The sequence below is a fragment of the Camelus dromedarius genome, chromosome 12 (assembly GCF_036321535.1).
Source record: "Camelus dromedarius isolate mCamDro1 chromosome 12, mCamDro1.pat, whole genome shotgun sequence".
NCBI lineage: Eukaryota > Metazoa > Chordata > Mammalia > Artiodactyla > Camelidae > Camelus > Camelus dromedarius.
In genome coordinates this window covers 43,001,084-43,022,333 of record NC_087447.1, presented here as the reverse complement: position 1 = coordinate 43,022,333, position 21,250 = coordinate 43,001,084, and the positions used below count along the sequence as shown (strand labels likewise).

Here is a 21,250-nt window from a genome sequence, read left to right as displayed (position 1 = left end):
TCTTAAAGAACATCCTGGAGAGGCAGGAGGCAGATGGGACTCTCCCTGGGGACCAGCAGTAGCCATGTGGGGGAGTTCGTTCTGCCACATGGACTGGGACTGGCAAGCACCATTCTGGATTCCTCCCTCCAGCTTATTAGTGCAGGTTCCTGGCCCCAACCACTAACAGGCTCACCAAGGCCCTAGGAACAATTGCAGAAACCTGGTCCGACCACCAGCAGACTGGCATCAACACCAAACACCCACCCCCTGCCATGCAGATCACCATGCAGGAACCCAGCCTTGCCCAGCAGCAGGCCAGCAGCAGCCCCACACTTACCCAGGCCATGCAGTTAACCCCACAAGAAGCCTAATCCACCTTCTAGCAGGCCCAGAGCCACTGTACATGGCACGGCCTCATAGCCAATCGGCCCAGGGCTAGTCCCACCTACCAGTGAGCCCACGGTAGTCAGCCCCACAACAACAGAAAGGTGTAGGCCACTTAGGAGGCACCCCTAGAGCACAGAGCTTCAGTGACCAGCGGGGAGCAGCTGCTGGGCCCCACATCTCCTATAGAAGGCCACTTCTCCAAGGTCAGAAAATGTGCCAACATACCCAATACATAAAAAAAGACAAAGAGAATTGGGCAAAAGAAAAAGAAAAAACTGCAAAAAGCATAAACACGTGAAGTCTAAATAGCATACTACTAAACAACCAATGGATCAATGAAGAAGTCAAAGAGGAAATAAAAAATACCTAAAAGAGAAAGAAAAATGGGAACACAATGATCCAAAATCTGTGGGACATAGAAAAGCAGTTCCAAGAGGGAAGTTTATAGTGATAACTCTTACTTCAGGAAAGAAGAAAAATATGAAACAAACAACCTAATCTTACACCTAAAGGAACTAGGAAGAGAAGAGCAAACAAAAGCCAAAGTTAGTAGAAGAAAAGAAATAATAAAGAGCAGATTGGAAATAAATGAAATAGAGACTATAAAGAAATATAAAAAAGATCAATGAAACTAAGAGCTAGTTCTTTGAAAAGATTTGAAAAATTAAAAACTTTTAGCAAGACTCATCAAGAAAAAAGATACAAATAAATAAAATCAGAATGAAAGAGAAGTTACAACCAACACTACAGAAATACAAACAAACATAAGAACACATGAACAATTATACAGCAATAAAATGGACAACTTAGAAGGAATGGATAATTTCCTAGAAATGTACAACCTCCCAAGACTGAATCAGGAAAAAATAGAAAATATGAACAGACCAGTTACCAGTAATGAAATTAAATCAATTAAAAAACTCCCAACAAACAAAAATCCAGGACCAGACAGCTTCACAGGTGAATTCTACAAAACATTTAAAGAAGAGTTAACATCTATCCTAATGAAACTATTCCAAAAAGTTGAAGAAGAAGGAACACTTCCAAACTCATTTTATAAGGCTGGCATCACCCTGATACCAAAACCAAACAAAGACACCACAAAAAAAGAAAATTAAAGGACAGTATCATTGATGAACCCAGATGCAAAAAACCTCAGCAAAATATTAGCAAACTGAATTCAACAATACATTTAAAGAATCATACAACACAACTGAGTGGGATTTAGCCCAGAAACTCAGGGATGGTTCAATACCTTGAAATTAATCAATGTGCTACACCACATTAACAAATTGAAGGATAAAAATCATATGATCATCTCAATAGATGCAGAAAAAGCTTTTGGCAAAATTCAATATCTGTTTATGATAGATAAAAAACCTCTTCAGAAAGCAGATATAGAAAGAACATACCTCAACATAATAAAGGCCATAATGACAAACCTACAGCCAACATCATACCTGGTGAAAAGCTGAAAGCATAACTTCTAAGAGCAGGAACAAGACAAGGATGCCTACTCTCACCACTTTTATTCAGTATAGTATTGGAAGTCCTAGCCACAGTAATCAGAAAAGAAAAAGAAATAAAAAAAATCCAAATTGGAAATGAAGAAATAAACTGTCACTGTTTACAACTGACATGATATTATACTCAGAAAATCCTAAAGATGCCACCAAAGAACTATTGGAATAAATGAATTCAGTAAAGTTGCAGGCTATAGAATTAAAATACAGATAATCTATTGCATTTCTATACATTAACAACAAACTATCAGAAAAAGAAATTAAGAAAACAATCCCATTTACAACTGCATCTAAAAGAATAAATACCTAGGAATAAATCTAACCAAGGAGAAAACTGTAAGACAATGATGAAAGAAACTGAAGACAACACAAACAGATGGAAAGATACAACACATCCACAGACTGGAAGAATTAATATTGTTAAAATGACCATACTACCCAAGGCAATCTAGAGATTCAGTGCAATCCCTATCAAAATACCAATGGCATTTTTCACAGACTAGAACAAATAATTCTAAAATGTGTACAAAAACACAAAAGACCCTGAATAGTCAAAACAATCTTGAGAAAGAACAGAGCTAGAGGTATCATGTTCCTTGGTTTCATACTTTACTACAAAGCTACAGTAATCAAAACAGTATAATACTGGTGCAAAACAGACACATAGATCAATGGAGCAGAATAGAGAGTCCAGAAGTGAACCCACACTTATATGGTCAATTAATCTATGCTAGAGAGGCAAGAATATACAATGGAGAAATGATAGTCTCTTCAATAAATGGTGTTGGAAAAACTGGACAGCTACATGCAAAAGAATCAAAGTGGACCACTTTCTCATACCATATACAATTTAAAGACTCTCAAAATGGATTAAAGACTTACATATAAGACCTGAAACCATAAAACTCCTAGAAGAAAACATAGGCAGTACACTCTTTGACATCAGTCTTTAGCAATATTTTTGGATATGTCTCCTCAAGCAAGGGAACAAAATCAAAAATAAACAAATGAGACTATAACAAATTTAAAATCTTTTGCACAGAGAAGATAACTATTCAACAAAATGAAAAGGCCACCTATTAAGTGAGAAAAGATATTTGCAAGTGATATATCTGATAATGGTTAATTCAAAATACACAAAGAACTCATACAATTCAACATCAAAAAACCAAACAACCTGACTTAAAAATGGGCAGAAGACTTGAATAGACATTTTTCCAAAGAAGACATAGATGGCCAACAGGCACATGAAAAGATGTTCAACATTGCTAAGTATCAGAGAAATGCAAATCAGAACCACAATGAGATGCCACCTCACCCCTATCAGAATGGCTATCGTCAAAAAGACAACAAATAACAGGTGTTAACAAGGATGTAGAGCAAAGGGAACCTTTGTGCACTATTGGTGGGAAAGTTAAATTGGTCCAGCCACTATGGAAAACAGTACAAAAGTTCCTCAAAAAATTAAAAATAAAACTGCCATATAATCCAGCAATTCTACTTAAGGGTATTTTTCTGGAAAAAATAAGAATTTGAAGAGATGTCTGCACCCCTATGTTCACTGCAGCATTATTTACAATAGCCAAGATACAGAAGGAACCTAAGTGCCCACTGATAGATAAATGGATAAAGAAGATGTGATTTACATACACAATGGAATGTTACTTAGTCATAAAAAATGAAATCTTGCCATTTGCAAGAACACAGATGGTTCCTGAGGGTATTATGCTAAGTGAAATAAGCCAGAAAGAGAAAGACAAATACCATATGATCTTACTTATATATGGAATCTAAAAAACAAAACAAACAGTATAATACAAAATGGACACAGGTTCATAAACATAGAGAACAAACAGGTGGTTGCCAGGAGGGTGGGGGGCAAAATAAGTGAAGGGGATTAAGAGGTACAAGCCTCCAGTTTAAACTAAATAAACTACAGGAATGTAACATGCAGCATATGAAATATGATCAATAATACTGCAATAACTTTGTATGGGACAGATGGTTGCTAGACTTATTGTGGTGATCATCTCATAATGTATGCAAATGTCAAATCACTGTGTAGTGTATCTGAAACTAACATAATATTGTACATCAACTATATTTCAATGAAATTAATTAACAATATGGAAAATCTGAATCACAAAGGTATCACATTTGATTTTATAAGCACACACATATGAAAATTTTTATGCTCAGCAAACCAGGAATATACAGTTGTCCCCCGATTTCTGTGGTGGATTGGTTTGAGGACACAGATCCTACCCCCTTAGCCCCGACACCCGTCAGATACCAAAATTCATGGATGCTTAAGTCCCTTATACAAATTGGCTTAGTATTTGCACATAACCTATGTATATCCTCCCATATACTTTAAATCATCTCTAGATTACTTATGATACCTAATACAACATAAATGCTGTATAAATAGTTGCCACTGTGTGGCAAATTCAAGATTTGCTTTTTAGAAACTTTTGAAATTTTTTCTCAAATATTTTCGATCTGTGGTTGGTTGAAACTGCAGATGCAAAACCCACAGACACAGACGGCTAACTGTACGTGCTTTTTAATTATTCAATGTAACATTTGCAAAAAACTAATCAGTGTTCAATCACAGTGAAAATTCCTAAAAGTTGAAAACCTTCAAGTCACAATTGCCTAGTATAAAGAAGAAAACTAAACAAAAAAACCAAAAGGCTAGACAAATTAACACACATTCACATGAGCATCAAACACATCTGAACCACCTGGAAAATTTTAAAAGCACCTCTAAAAATTTTTGGATTAAAGAAGAAGACTAAAACTAAAATTATACACAAATAAGAAATGAATAAAGAACACTGTATAGCAAAAGAAACGGTCAAAGAAGTACTCAGAAGAAAATAAATGGCCTTAAATGCATTTATGAGAAAATAAGAAGACTGAAAATAAATAAGCATTTAGCTTAGGAATTTCAAAAATAAATGAAAAGAAGACAGAAAGAGGGAATTCAGAAAGATAAAAGCAGAAATTAATGAAAAAGCAAATCAAATAACACTAGACTTGAGCTGGTGTTTTGAAAGCCCAATAAATTGTCTTAACCACTAAAAAATTTGATCAAGAGAAAAATGAGTAGTATTATTACAAGAAATAAAGTTGAGCACTAAGTGCTAGGTATGGTGCTAAGCACTTTATGCATATTTTCCCATTTAATTCCCATGTCAACCTAGTAAAAAAGATATTATTATTATCATCGTAAACACATCCTCTCCCTTTCCCTGCTTTATTTTTCTTCCTTAGCACTTCTAATATACCAGATATTTTTACCTTGTTTAATATTTGTATCAATATAACATTTTTATGTTTTGTTCTCTGTTGTGTTCCCAATACCTAGACCAGTGTCTGACACAAAGTAGGCCCCCAAATATTTTTTGCTAGAGGGAGATATAATCCCTATTATACAGAAGTAGAAACTGTGACAAAAGCAGTTTGCCCAAGGTTAAGCAGAAAGCAAGCGGCAGAGCTGGAATCCTGAGTTAGCCAAGTGATGTCAGAGGCCAGATTGCTAATATTACATTATATTGCTCCCTAATAAATATGAGGAATTCATAGGGAGATATACCCACAGATTTGAGAATTACAAGTGAACATAATATGTATCTTTATGCCAATAAAACTTAAAATCTTAATGTAATGAATCATTTTCTAGAAAATCATAAATTATCAAAATGATTCAAGATGTGAAAAACTTGAATAACCTAATATAAATTGAAAATATAATAGAAACTTTATCCCCCAAAGGGTGCCAGGAATGAAACATTTTAAGGGGAAGTTTCATCAAACAATTAATGAACAGATGATTAAAAATATTTTATTTTTAAAATGAGGATACTATAACCCTAACATTAAAAAAGACAAGGGTAGCACAAAAGAAAGAAAGCTACATTCAAAGTTCCTAAATAAAGCGGGGACAAACTGAACACAGCAGTATATTAAACCAAGTGAGGTTTAATCCAAAACTACAAGGATGGTTCAACACTTTTAAAATCTATTTATGTAACTATTTCATTAATAAATTTAAAGAGAAAAAAATATGATCATCTCAACAGGTACAGATTTGAACAGACACTTCACCAGAGAAGATACATGAATGACTAATACGCACATGAAGAGATGCTCAACATCGTTGGTCATTAAAGTAATGCAAATTAAAAACCACAGTGAAAATACTACTTCATAAGCACTAGAACAGCTATAATTAAAAAGATAGATAATATCGAGCATTAGGCAAGGATGTGAAGAAATTGGACCCCTCATACATTGTTAGTGGGAAGGTAAAATGTTAGAACTACTTCAGAAAATTGGCAGTTTCTTAAAAAAATTAAACATAATACTGTATGACCCAGCAATTTCACTTCTAGGTAGCTACCTAAGGAAAATGAAACCATATGTCCACATAAAAACTTGCATATGAATGTTCATAGCAGCATGATTCATATTAGCCTCAAACTAGAAACTATCCACATGCCCATCAGCTAATAAACAGGTGAAAGTGTGGCACACATCCGTACAATGGACAGCTGCTCAGCAATGTAAAGGAACAGCCTACAGGTATGGGCTACAACAAGGATGTACCTCAAAAACTATGCTAAGTGAAAGAAGCCAGACCTATAAGACTACAACTTGTCTGATCCCATTTATATGAAATGTCCAGGAACAGTAAATCAAGAGACAAAAAGACTAGTGGTTTCCTGGGGCTTGGATGGGATTGAGATTGGGCAAAAATGGGCACGAGGCAACTTTTTGGGGTAGAACTGTTCTAAAATTGGATTGTGGTGATATTACACAACTCTGTGAATACATGAAAAATCACTGAATGGTGTATTTTTTGCAATATTTTAATTATACTTCAGGAAAGCTGTTAAAAATCACATTTAGAAAAATAGGAAACTGTTTATAAAATATATTTAATTAGTATTCTTTCTGAAAAACTACTTGATGGCAATGAAATTGGATAAAAACGGAAAGAAGCAAAACACGCACACGATTTTAGCATGAATTAACAAAACAATATTTAAGTTTGGGTGTATGGTTACCTAAGAGACATCAACAACTCTAAGAAGAGCTCAGAGAAAAATAAAAACTGTAACCGTTGAAAATAAGAACTATGAGAAATAATACTACCAACTAAAATGCTGCGACCTAAGAAAAGGTAGCTTGAGCAGGGCCATTAAGTCATGATGCAAAACCAAATTGCTCCAGTTTTCATCGACATTAGTTGTTCTACTTTTTCATATAGAAAAACAAATCACTCTAAATCTACTCACTTACCCATATAGATGGGGGTCCCACAGGTGGTCTGCAGCATGGCTTCACTCCTGCCCTGCTTCTTCACCGCCAAGCCGAAATCAGTCACCTACCAGAAGAAACTCAGACAGTCAGAGGACTGTTTTAGGTCCCAGAGCTCATTCATTCTGCAAATACGATTTTCACCACACTGTATTGCATTGAATTCGGGGATTCTTCAGGATGGAGAGGCTTTACTTGTATTACTAATAAGGACCTTGCACTCCCTCCACAACCCTTCCTCTCTGTGAAGAAGAAACTTGGTAAAGAGAAGTTTGGTTTCTCAAATCCTGAGAAAACACCCACGGTTTTGAATCTTTCATACCTTCTAATTAAATTCACCAATTCCACAGAGGAAGTTGCATCTTGCAAGAAGGCATTTAACTTTTCTTCGAGTAAAAAAGTTATTTCTAAAAAGTTCTTTCATTGTAAAATACATTCTGGCCGTAGTGCGTTTATCATCTATTTTTCTGATGCTCTAGCTACGTTCCAGTTTAAAGCACTGTTACAAATGCAAATCATTATCTGCACTCACAGAAACTCCCCCCTCTTATAATTATTTATAAAACATTATCTCCAGTAAATGCTATCTTTCCTTTACTATTATTTCCTTTGTGTTTCTAAAGTATACTAATTAAAACAATTACTACACTATTTAAAACTGCGAGAAGCAAATTAACAGGGAAAAAAAAAACCACAATATAACTACAAATACACAGGAGGCCTACTGCTGCAACTGCAGTCTTTCTGCTCGGTTCTAAATCTTGGTCATTAAACATCTGGTTATTAAATATTCAGTGTGTGCCCTTGGTCTTGTCTCCCAAGTTGGAACAGCCTTGGGCTGAAAGCAGAAAAACACATTTATTGATCATACAACCAAAGATAGGCTCTTAGTCCACACTCACTGAATACAAAGTTTCCTGTGCCTTATGGAGTAAGAAAATGTTCCTATCAACATGTGATATCACTATTTTTCTAAAGAGTTTGGTAAATTTCTCCAGGAGTGCTCACAATGATCCTACTTGGAGCATCATGATACACGTTTTTCTCCACAGAAAATCTATTCAAATACCAAATATACAAAAGCTTTCATGATCCATTTCAGTTCTTTGGAGAGCATTTATTCCTTCATGCACCAAATATTAATTGAGCATATACTATGTTTCAGGCACAACTCCAGGTACCAACAAGGATTAAGACATATAGAAATCCTGCCCTCACAGAGTGTACAATGGAAATATTTATGAACATTTACTTGGATAAAACAGCAATGCGTTAAATCTATTTGTGTTATAACTGCAACAGACTGAGTTATTCACAGATAACATTTTATTCCCAAATTAACACATTCACATATTTTGAAAGCAGCCACTATTAAAGTGCTAAGTAATAAATAATATATCTTATCATTTATTTGACACTTAAGGGATGCTTAATTTGAATAAAATCCTCAAGAATAAATACCTGACACATTAATTGTGCTTAGGACATAAATATTAATACCCAGGAAATTTTTCAATGAGAAATACAGACTTTAGCATTAATTTAGTATCAAAAGCACAGCCAAGGTGCGTTTTTTTCTAAATCTGTAACACATTCACATCCAATTACCAGGCATAATTTTGAAATTAATTAGAATTCAGAGCATCTGTTTGTTTGCTATTAACTAATGATTTAGAACTATTCAAGTGAATATGTACTTAAAAACTTCAATAGCAGCACCTAACTTGTAAAATTATTCTTGTCAGTTACAACCTCTTTTGGTGAAATTTTAATTTTTTTAGCACAAGCCACTTATTTTTGGCTGTTTAAAAGCTTCCCAGAGTATCTAAAAAGAGGATGTACTTTGCCACTTTGCTATCAAACTGTTTATAGGCAAATATTTACCACCATTTCTAATATCTTACCTTTATGTTTAAGTTCATTTCATCATTACCATCAATAAAGCTGCTTTTAACCATTATGTTTTCCAGTTTTAGATCTCTATGCACTATATCTACCAAGAAAATAAATAAAAAATCAAATGAAATGAATAATGAAAAAATAGAGGGGACACATATAGAACAAAGAAATATATTTGACCAATTAACATCCACTGCTAAAAAATTTGAGGAGTGCCAGGTGTAATTGTGCCCAGTTCCATTCCCTTATATTTAAATCCCTTTTCTCTACATTTCTAACCTCAAAGAGCCATTATCTTTGCTCCCTCACCTCTCCCCAAACATTTGCTACTCCAACTGGCTGCCCTTCGTGACCAGTGGTCTGGTGAGGGTGGAAGAGGCTCCTGTCCAAGGTTAGGCATTCCCAAGAGGAGGGGGACACGTCGTTACAAGCCCAGGACCATTTCGTATGTCTCCAGGTCCTCAAATAAAGGATGACTTCTTCACTTCTATGCATATGTCATGGCCAATATAAATGCTTAACATATGCAACATGGCTACCTGTATACAAACTACACTTATTTCAGTATATTTTTCTACAACTTCAGTACCACTTTCTTTCTCTTTCTATGTTAAAACCCCCAAATCCTTGAAATACAAAATCTCTAGTTGCACATGTCGGAGCTCAGGTAGGATTTTTATGTACATGCAAATACTTTCATGTACCAAATCCTCCCTTTGCAAGTGACTGATACAGTTCATCATCCATAGCAGCAATTTCCCTAAATTTAAAAAGTTATATGCATAATTTCTAAAGACATGCAGTCAAATGAGCCCTGGACTGGCAACAATACCTAACCATTTACGGTTCCCTTACACAGTCCCAGCCTGTGTTTTGGGGATTGTTCTTGTTTCTATTGCTCTGTTTATCTCTTCTTACATAGATACTACACAATTTTAATTAATATAATTTTATAATATGTCTTCACTCTTGGCAGGCCAAGTCTCTCTGCTGCCTCCATCATTCCTCTTTTCCATCATTTTCTTTACTATTCTCACTCATTTCAGGATAGTTCTATCAAGTTCTGTGAAAAATTCTGTTAAGATTTTGTTTGGAACTATACTGAATTTATAGCTTAATGTGGGAGAATTGACATTAGCGTAGTATTAAGCCTCTGCTTTCCTGTCCTTGCAAGAATTGTTGCCCTCTGCCTGGAAAGGCCTCCCTTTTTTGTCAGAGTTTGTGTTCCTCAATTCAAGTTTTGCTTCCTCTGTGAATTCTTCCCTGACTTTCCACATCAAATGAGGCACTTCATACGCCTTTGCTCCCTGCACTTTATACAGTTCTCCACAAGAGAAATGACCACGTCACATTACAGTTTGTTTTCGGTACTCAATCTCCGATAATTTCCCTGAGGGGCAGGGGCCCTGTCTTTTAATCTGTAACTCTGGGACTAGACACAATGCAGGAGCTGCTCAGGAAATATCTGCTAAACGAATCCCCAGGTCCCAGGACCAGCTCTACTACACCTAACCATGTCACTTCACCTTTCTGAAACAAAGTCTTTTCTTGTCTGTAAAATGAGATGTTTCTAAAGTTACATGTGAGCCAAACTAACGTTGAAGGAAAAAAAGGAGGAGTGTGAGGAAAAACAGCAGCAGCAACACCAGAGAACAGTAAAGCAATTCAAATAATTAGAATGATATTCAAATGTGGATTTTAAAGTAGTGAAATGATTCTGTATGATATTATAGTGGTGGATACGTGTTGTTACACATTTATCCAAACCCACAGAATGTACAACACGAGTGAACCCTGACGCAGACTACGGATTTTGGGTAATGATGACGTGTCAGTGTAGGTTCATCGATTGTAACTAACCTACTGCTCTGGTGGGGGCTGCTGATCATGGGGGAGGATGTGCAGGTGCGGGCAGAAGGTATCTGGGAAATCTCTGTAACTTCTGCTCAGTTTTGCTTTGAATCTAAAACTGTTCTAATAATTAAGTCTAAAAAAAATTTAAATGCCTAGAATATATAGATTTTTAATGTTCTTATTAAGATATAAGTACTTTTAGAAATTTCACTTTTATTATTGATTTTTCTACTTCTGCTTTGATACTTAAGCTTATTTTCCAACTGTTGGACAGAAATGTTCATAATGTCATCCTTGTTTGTATACAATGTAATTGTATACCTGCCTTGTTTCTAATTAAAATATATTTACAAAGTTAAAAAGAAAAACTTTTAATTTTTAAAATAAAATCTTCCAAATATATATTAGGAGGCATTATTTCTGTGACTATGAATCCTGAATACAATTACTCTTAAACAAAAGAGACATGTGCATTCACAGAGTCAAGGAGCTGGACGGTCCTCCTCTTACCCTTATTGTGAAGATAGGCTATAGCAGAGGCGAGACTCCGAATGATCCACTTTGTCTCATTCTCTGAGAAATGGCCTTTCCTATCCAGAATTTCTTTGAGTTCTCCATCCTCACAAAGCTCCATCACAAGGTACATTTTCTGACATTATATGTTTAAAGCGAGAGAGAGACAACACAGAGTTTTAGTTTGGGATCTTTGAAATGTTACATATTGTATATATATAGTAAAAATATGGTTTTAATTTTAATTTTAATTTAATCTTGTTACGTACAAGATACTATGCAGGATATGAGAGGAACATAGTCTTTACCCTCAAGGAGCTCAGAATATAGTCACAATTATAATACCAGGTGATACGTACTAAGAGAAGAGGAATGCCCAGAATGCCACGAGGCTACCAAGGAGGGGAGCCTCTGCCTGAAGCATGCTCGCTGAGGAGGCGACATTACAGGCAGCCCTGGATGCCTGAGGAGGATTTGTAGGTAGAGAATGTGGGCAAGAACAGGCAGAGCACATGGCATTTTCAAAGACTTCCCAGCTTGAAACAGTACTGGCAGTTAAGGAATAGCTAATATTGGGGGGAAGGTATAGCTCAGTGGTGGAGTGTGTGTTTAGCATGCATAAGGTCCTGGGTTCAATTCCCAGTACCTCCACTGGAAAATAAATAAATAAACTTAATTATCTAACCCCTCTCCCACAAAAAAACAAAACAAAACAAACAAACAAAAAGAATCATCAATATCTCAGTGTTACTAGAATCGGGAGTTTGGTAAGTCAGAGAAGAGTGGAGTGGTGAGGGGGGAGGCCAGAAAAAAGAGGTTGGAGCCAGATTGTAAAGAGTCTGGGATGTCACACAAAGGAATCTGGATTTTCCCCCCATATGCAGAAAGGAGTCACTGACGATCCTTAAGCTGATGTCTGGAGTGGGGAGAAAGATATGTGCTAACATCAATTGTGCATTTCTAAATGAACACTCCAACAGTAGTTTAGAGCAGGGCTCAGCAAACTTTTTTCTGTAAAGGCCAGATCCAGACAGCAAATATTTTCGGCTTTGCGGGCCATGCAATCTCTTCTGCAACCACTCAACTTTGCTATTATAGCATGAAGGTATCCCTAAACAATACCACAAAACTTTATTTATGAACTTTGAAATTTAAGTTTCATATAATTTCCACATGTCATGAAATATTACTCTTTCACATGTTTCCAACCATTTAAAAATGTAAAAAACATAGCTTACAGGCCATAAAAAACCTGTTGGTTCACTTGCTGTAGTAGGCTGACCCCTGTTTATACAAGGGTGGATATGAGGCACTGAATGGAGACAAGAAGGGGGGAAGGAAAAGGTGTGAAAAATACCTCGGAGGGAGACACAGTGGGACTTAGTGACTAACTGGTATAAGTGGTAAAAAGCCACAGGTGAATTGTCTCTTTCATATTTGCTGTTCCAGTAGATATGTATTAGGATCACTTGAGGTATTCCAACAGCCAAGTCACATTGAGTCAAAAAGGTTCACAGTCAACTAAAATGCACATCTTTTTCATACCTACTGCTCTTCAGACACAGACTACCCTCCATGTCTCCATTCTAACCTATGCCACGATATTGCCATTGTTGTTTTTAAGATTCTTGGATCTGATCCTATTCTATTCCCATCACTTCTGTGTACAACTTCTGTTTTCAGTCAGCAAGCATGAAAACAGGAGGAGAAGGCTAACAACGGTCTTTCTTCCTATAGTCAAAATTCTGATTCACTAAACCTCAGGATGCTTTAGAATTTCAAAAGTAACTTCAGAATTCTGCAAAATCTAGCACATAAATAAGCTTTTGAACTAGGTTATATTTTTTTCCCATTGACAGCACTGTAGGGATCATGAAATGAAATGGTAAGCATACTATTTGGAGGGCAAAGTTACTTTAGCAGTGCTTACAGTTTAAACTGATGTCAATTTAAAATATGTAAGTTGATAAAAGTTATATCAACTAGAATTTTCTACAAGTCTTTCTATAATTTTTAGAAAACTTATGTAGACCTGGAGAACACTTGGACTCATAAGAAACCATAACATAGTCAAACTGGATGATCAGTATTACTACCTTGGCCTAACCAGTCAGGTGACAATTTCCATTAATCCTTAAGATGGCTTCAGTGGAAGGTCTAGGTATTTGTGTGAGTTGGGGAGGTAGAAAGGCAGACCTGATCTATGTGAATCAGGGCAAACAATACATAAAAAAGAAAATCACAGATGATGGTTTCCTTTGCCTTCAAATTATTCTAGATTTGGGCTCCTACTCATGCCCCAGATGAAGTAACAGACCAGACTTACCCTCCCTCCTGAAACAATTTCAGAAATGGACAAAATATATAAAATAACTTTCAGACACTAGATACCAGGCAACATAGGGCAGTGATCCCTGAGATGGGGGAACCGCTGGGGTAAATCCCATGAGTAACCTAGCTTGCTGTCTAGAGAGAGTTTCCAGGCCACAGAGAAGGGAGAAGGAAACCAAGCAGAGTCCAGCAGTCTACATGAGCTGAGATGGCACTGGGAGACCAGGAAGGCCAAGACAATGGAAAGTCACAGGGAGGAGCACCGAAGAAGAGAGAGCTGTGCACAGAGAAAGCTCCATTGATTTGCAGATGGACCCCCTCAACCCTTCAGCAAAGCACCAATTAGCGCATATATATGAAGGAACTAACCAAAACTGGGAACAGAACTATGCAAAAAGAACAGAAGAAATAATCCCTGGAGCTTACATGTGGCCAGGAAGAGTTTATATTCCCATCAGCCAGACTGGGAAATCTCATAATTCATGGGGCATCAGGTAGAGTACTCAAAAGGATCTAACCTCATTAAGGGGAAAAATTAGCCCTGGACCAAAAACTGCTCTGGCACCACCTAACAAAGCTTAAAGTAAGCTTCAAAAGTATCAAACTATTTCCAAATAACTTAACTATGTCCTAGAATAAAGCTCAAGAATACTAAGAATATCAAAAAATAGCCAGCATCCAATCAAAAATTAACAGGCATAAAAAGAAGCAGGAAAACATAACCCATAATGAAGAGGGAAAAATCAATCAATTAAAGCTGATCTAGAACTGGCACACATGGTAGAATTAATAGAAAAGGACATTAAAAGTTATTACAACTATATTTAAGAAGGAGGAGGAAATAGCGAGCATATTAAGTAGAAAAATGGAAGACATAAAAATGATCCAAATCAAATTTCCATTGGACGAGATAAACAGCACACACAATGTTACAGAAAAAGAGATTACTGAATCTGAAGATATCACAATAGAAACTATGCTAAATTAAACAAAGAGAGAGAAAAAGATTGGAAAAAATGAATACAGCATCAGTATGTTTTGGACAATATCAAGAGATCTCTTGTGTACTTGGAATCCCCAAAAGTGGGAGAAGGCAGGAAAAATATTCAAAGAAATAAGGGTCAAAAAGTTCCTAAATTTGATGAAAACCATAAACTCACAGATCCAAGAAGCTCCATGGACCCCAGGCACAAGAAACATGAAGATAACTATACGAAAGCACAACATAATCAAATTGGTTAACACTGATGATAAAGAGCCAAACTATCCTAAGAAGATTTGAGGATAAAAGAAGCTACAACTCTAAGATTGAAAAAGTAGAGAAGCCTTTTGGCATCATTGCCATATACTGCTCCCACAAAAGATAACTGTGGTCTTTTAACAGTTACCACCACTCCTCATGAATCAAGCACTACAGATGAGGAAACTTAGGTATAGAGAAACTGAGCAACTTGCCCATGGTCTCATAGCTAATAAGTGGTGGAGCAAGGATTAAAATGTACAGGCAATCTGACCCCAGAGTCCACCTGCCTAACCACTATATCATACTGCCTCCAAACAGAGAAACATCCAAGCCCACAGGCTCTAAAAAACCTGGAGGCAGAATAGCAAAGAGCCAGGCTCTAGAACAATTCTAACTGAAAATTATAACCACCAAAACACAAGAATGATAACATCTAGGAAAGAAGGAAGATTAAACATGTTGGTAAGATACAAAATATCTTCTACATAGTGCCAAATGTGCCTATGACAACTCTACTGGGAAGCTAACCTTGCAAAATGATGACAATATTCCAAGAGACCCTAATGGAGAGCCAAGGATCAAAGCAAAAGGAAGGCTACTTTGAAGGAAGCTCTAATCACTACTGAGTTATATCTGAAGTTGTTTCAATTTTAAACTTTTGTTTTCAACCTGCCACCAGAAACATCACTAAAGACACCAATTTAACCATCAGACACCTAATTGTACAATCAAGAATAAAAAGTCCTCCAGAATGCTCTCATCATTCTCCAGTGATAGTTGCTTATGTCCTTGGCATGAGTCTGTGTCCTAAAGAGATTACTTCTCAAAGGAATGATGTTCATTTTGTATTAATAACAATTTTCAAAATGCAGCACCTCATAAAGCTTTACCTTAGGCGTCTCAAATACTTGTTCCAGATGTATGATGTGTTGGTGCTTCACACTTTTTAGGATGTTCACCTCCTGTTCAAGTAACTTCACGGCAGACCTTCCAGCCTTAAATAACGAGGAGACATAGATTTCACATACGAATTTCATTACTGCTTACCTCAATATAAAAGTTACAGTTATTTTATGTTTTTTCCTATGTTTCCTTGAAAAGTTTCTTTTTCAAAAGATAGCATGCAACTTATTTGCATAATAAGATTAAAGCATTTCCCTTTCCTTTGTCCAATTTTAAGTGATACGTAATTTGGCCTCAAACTACATCTGTTTCTTGGACTGTTTCTATAAATTAGCTACAAAAGGTCTCTATCACCTCACAGCATTATTGAAAATTTTAATATGCTTTTTCATATTTCCTTCAAAATTATGTTGATCCTTTGATGTTATTAGCATGATAAAAATGAAATCTCCTTTCCAGGGACATCAACTAGAAAATGGACATAAAGCATCTCTCCCATAAACTAATAAATGTTAGTTATTGTAAAAATAAAATGTTTTTCTTTTGTTTTATTGTTGTTTTGTTTCGATTATATGTATATACATACCAAAAGAAATGATGGGCAGTGATATTCTACACTTAGCCCTGCACTATATAACCTCCTAACTCCCCCTGCCCTCAAAATTTGACAGAGAGAAAAAAGAGAGAGAGAGAAAGAGTACGATGCTGCTAACAAGACTTACCTTTTCTTTGTTCACTTTTTTAATTGCCCACTTAGTTTCTGTTTCCTTGTCTATAGCTTCGATGACCATTCCAAAGCTCCCTTGTCCCAATATTCTTCCAAAGGTATAGATTTCCTGGATAAAAAATAAGAGTTTCTTTGTTTCTCTCTGTCATTCATCAGGTATTACAAATGAACACATAATGCTGACAGGTATCCAACCAAGGGAAGAGTGATTCTGCTCCAGGGTAAAATCAAATAGAAGACACCACATATTTGCTTCAGTATTATAATAAACATATCTTAATTAAACAAAAATTAGTTTTGATGAATTTCATTAAATATCTTCTGGAGGAAAACCATAAAAATCCTAATGAGGAAATGTGAAAAATGCCAAAAGTATAAAATGAACCTCTTCCAAACTAAAATATTAATGAAATGTCTTCATAAGAAAAATGGAGAATGGAATATTAACACATACATACAAACATATGTGTATGTATATATAAGATACCTTCATCCAAAAAAATTACCCCAAAACTCTGAGAGCTATACCATAAAATCAATACATACTATTTCCATTAAAAAATCAATTTTGTTGTTTTTATTTCCTTTTGTTTTAGGAAAAGGAATACGTGACAAAAATTTTAATATAAATCAGCTCTGAGAAAAAAATAAAAACCATCCATAGTAACACTATTCACACCAAGGATCCTTCTGCATATCAGACTGAATCCACTGGTCTTGACAAAGCATTCTAGTTCACATTGTAAAATAACAAGTAGTTAACTAATTTCCACTTTCATTTCTTGTGACTTTGGTTGGGGTAGTCAATCTCCTTGGTCTAAACCAACTCCAGGGCATTAACAAGTGCTTCTGGACCCATGATGTGTGGGGACTAGAACATGAGAGAACACCTGAGCTAATGCCAACAGAGGGAAGCCTCTGTTGGGTCAGCCAGCCGAAGCCTGCCTTGGAGATGCTCCGCTCTCCCTATGTGACTACTTTCATCTTCACCATGCAACAAGTAAATTACTGCCAGTCTCCATATCTTCTATTGCTTACATTCTTTCTCACTTTTGTAAAAGAAGATCCAGTGCCCAACTAATTACTAATCTTCTTCATGAAGGGCTTCTCGGCCTAACTCTGCTCTGGGGTGATTGTTCCTTTATTTTGACTTCCTTCAACATGTACCCATTGGTCCTCAAACACTATTATTACTCTCTTGTTTACAAAGATTTTGGCTCATTTTTTTTCCTTCCAAGATGGTCTAGAAACACTTTATGAAGCTGTTTCTTTTGTATCCTTTAAAAAGTCTGCCTGAAACCTTGCAGCAAAATACTCATACTTAGTTCGTGGGAGGAAAAGGGAGAAGGAAGAAAGGGAGGGGAGGGGAGACAAAGGAGGGGAGAGGGGGAAAGGGGAGGGGAAGGAAGAAAGGAAAGAAGGAAAGGGAAAGAGAAAGAGCGAAGGAGGGAGGGAACGGGAGAGAGAGAAAAAGAAGAGAAGAGAAGAAAGAAATGTTCAGCTTCAACATGATAGATTTCCTTAGATATTTCCTTGTGATATATACACACTGGGAGCTACAAAGATGAATAAAACATAATTCCTGTTTTCTCATAATTTGTAACCTATTCAAGAGACAAGACTATTACTTAAGTTGTAAAGTCTTAAGTTAAAAAATACATAAAATGATATTGAGGCCAGAGACCAGAGCTAAAACACTGGGAGAATAAGGGAAAACATTATCAAAGAGATGGCTTCTGAGACAGGCATGTGAGGGAACAAAGCCAAAAAAATAATTGAGAATTTTTTCTCTATAATCCAGTCAAGGCAAGGAAGGCATTTCAAAGGAATAGCAGTACAAATGTGGAATGAAAGAGTGAGCTGATAAATGAACTGAATCAATCAATCCAGCCAGCCAGCACCCAGCCAGTCAGGAACCTTCTATACATATGCATAATGGAGAGAAGCGAAGGACTGGGTGTGTGGAGTTGAACTCTGGAGGAGGAGCTCCAGAGGTTGCTCTTGAATGTTGTGAATGGGGGCTCCTAGACTCCTGCATGGCACATCCTGTCCAGGGGACTGTCCCCAGGACACTGCTTTCCAATGATTTGTAATTACTTTTGGCTTTTCCCTCTTCCTACTACCGCTTAACAGTGAGAATCAAAGTCAGGAAACTAAGATAATTAAAATAAGACAAAACATTTTATTTTTATTATATTTACATGTAACTCCCAACTATATATTGTATAAAATGAGTTAAATCTCAACTTCAACTTTTCATTCCCACAGAACAAAAAAATATCAACAATCCCTAACCATTCCCCCATTTTTTCTTGTCCTTTGAAAACTAAACATTTTATCTCTCTGTGGTTTAGAACCACAACTTGGACACAGTATTTTAATACTGTTTATAGAATTTCTAAAATGAGGAATGGGTAGAAAAACAGCCCAAATGATCAACTAGTTTTTTATAAGCTAATCGTTTTCTTCAACGAACTGCTTTGACATCATTACATAGTGGTGAAAATAAGGAGAAAATGACTTCTTGCTTGTAAAATTTTTAAAGGATGCTGTTAAATGGTAATGTAGATGTCTTCTTGTTGACATATAAGAAGTCCACGCTACAGAGTGTGAACGCGGGCGTGACATGCGTCATTATGACAATGAGCACGTGTTGGGGTGCTCACACTGATGTCTGGGAAGATGCCCATTTAAATATTAAGAGTAGTTATCATTAGGTGGTAGAATTTTAGATTACTGTAACTTCCTTTTTTATACTTTCTGAAATGTTTGATATCTTTAAAATGAGCCTATCCATTTAATGAGGGAAGAGAAACTTCAATTATACCAGTTAAGGTTATTTATTTAAAATATGTATATATTTTACATATTTCACAATTTAAAACAGGAAAAAAATGAGAATGAAAAATAGAGTAAGACATATACATGTATAGAAAAATGAAGTAAAGGTAATAAATGTTAAAACTGGTTACATCTGGCTCATGATTTTTATTTTCTTCACTTTTTTATCAATATTTTCCTAATTTTTCACAGTGAACATGTTTTACTTTTATAAAAGTTCTTATGGCTAAATTTAAAACTCAGTAAATTTGTGGATTTTTTTTTAATACAGGCCTTTTATTTAAAGGGGGAGATTTAAATTTTTTAGCTCAGAATTTCTCAGGGAGTTTTTCTGACCACTTCAAGTAAATTGCCAAATATATCTTAAAACATTTTTTTAAAGTTATTTAATGTTAATGCAGTTTTCTTCTCGTAGTTTTTCTTGTTGTGATTCCTTTGATCCAATGTTAAAGGAACACATTTTAATTTCTAAAATGTTACTAATATTTATTTCATATTTGCATATAAAAATTAGAATCCTGGGAAGAATCACATTGGTATTCATTCAATCACAAGCTGGAAAAAGATGGAGGGGTCTATGAGGGAAATTCTGGCCCCCTACCAGTCATCAAAGAATTGAACAGCCAAACCATCTCAAGTCAGTTGCTCTCTCTCTGCATCTTGAATAGGTCTATATAAAGACTCCACAATAGCCCTCAGCAATAGGCAAGACCTGGAGACCAAAATGTCCTCACTTTCTCTAATAAAAATGCCCTAATCATTTTTTTGCCATTAACATTGACTTAGAAGAAACCTGAAATTTTCCAGTAGCTTCAATGTGTTCGCTATATACCTGAATAGCAGCTCCATCGTCCATCCTTATGTGAGGAACTTTCCCTTCTGTAAAGTTGCTCCGACTCCATTGTTGTTGAGATGGTTTTCTCTCTACATCTGTGGTTCTTGAGGGCTTGGACCAAAAAGAAATTTTTAAATTAGCTTTAAGATATAATACACTTGTTGACAAAGTAAAAACCCTAATTTAGATAATCTGACAAATCTTTAATGTATGTCATGATATTTATTGTTTATAAAATGGTTTACTGTCTTTTTCAAATTCTAAGCCCTATATAATTTATTCACTCATTACACTAAAAGAGACCTTAAGAAATTATTCAATCTAATCTCCTGAATTCAGGCAAGTCTGCATGATGACCTGCCTAGCAGATATATTAGAACTTAAAATCTTTAAAATCACAAGAGAAGACAACTTCACAGCTTTCTTAATTACTCTTGTTTCAAGACATAACAATCACCTTAAATAGGTTATACACAAAAAATCACTGGACAGACACTCACGAAGCATGCCTTGAATGAAAATAACATAGTAACAACTCACTCAGAGATACCTATATGGCAATAACTATACTGCAACACAAATCAGAAATAACAGTTTAGGGTGAAAATTTGGAAAAGGTATAAATCTGAGGGCCAAGAACGTAACTTTTCTTAAACCTACTGCTCTCTGTCTCCAAAGCTGTGCTATATTAACAATAATCTTCCACAGTGCCTCTTCTCTATAAAGGTGAATACACCCAAACCAGTCCAACTGGTGGTCACAGATTGTAACTAATGCAAATCAATTTTGTAAGGTATATTTGATATTCCATCTAGATAATCAGGAACTGTCTTAAATAATAACCACTGTACATTTAACCACAACCATAAATCTCATTTTGCCTC

General features: G+C 35.8%; 1 protein-coding gene across 2 annotated transcripts in view; it reads right to left on the bottom strand.

Annotated features, from left to right (window-relative positions):
• Positions 1-21,250, bottom strand: part of STK33 (serine/threonine kinase 33) — a 118,414-nt gene that overhangs the window by 34,894 nt on the left and 62,270 nt on the right. For both annotated transcript variants that reach the window (XM_031460089.2, XM_010985927.3), the window contains exons 3-8: positions 20,364-20,477; positions 16,686-16,799; positions 15,951-16,055; positions 11,484-11,622; positions 9,125-9,213; positions 7,203-7,287 (exon numbers count right to left, since the gene is read on the bottom strand). In XM_031460089.2, coding sequence (XP_031315949.1) covers positions 7,203-7,287; positions 9,125-9,213; positions 11,484-11,622; positions 15,951-16,055; positions 16,686-16,799; positions 20,364-20,477 — 646 coding nt within the window. The remainder of the gene's footprint in view (positions 1-7,202; positions 7,288-9,124; positions 9,214-11,483; positions 11,623-15,950; positions 16,056-16,685; positions 16,800-20,363; positions 20,478-21,250) is intronic.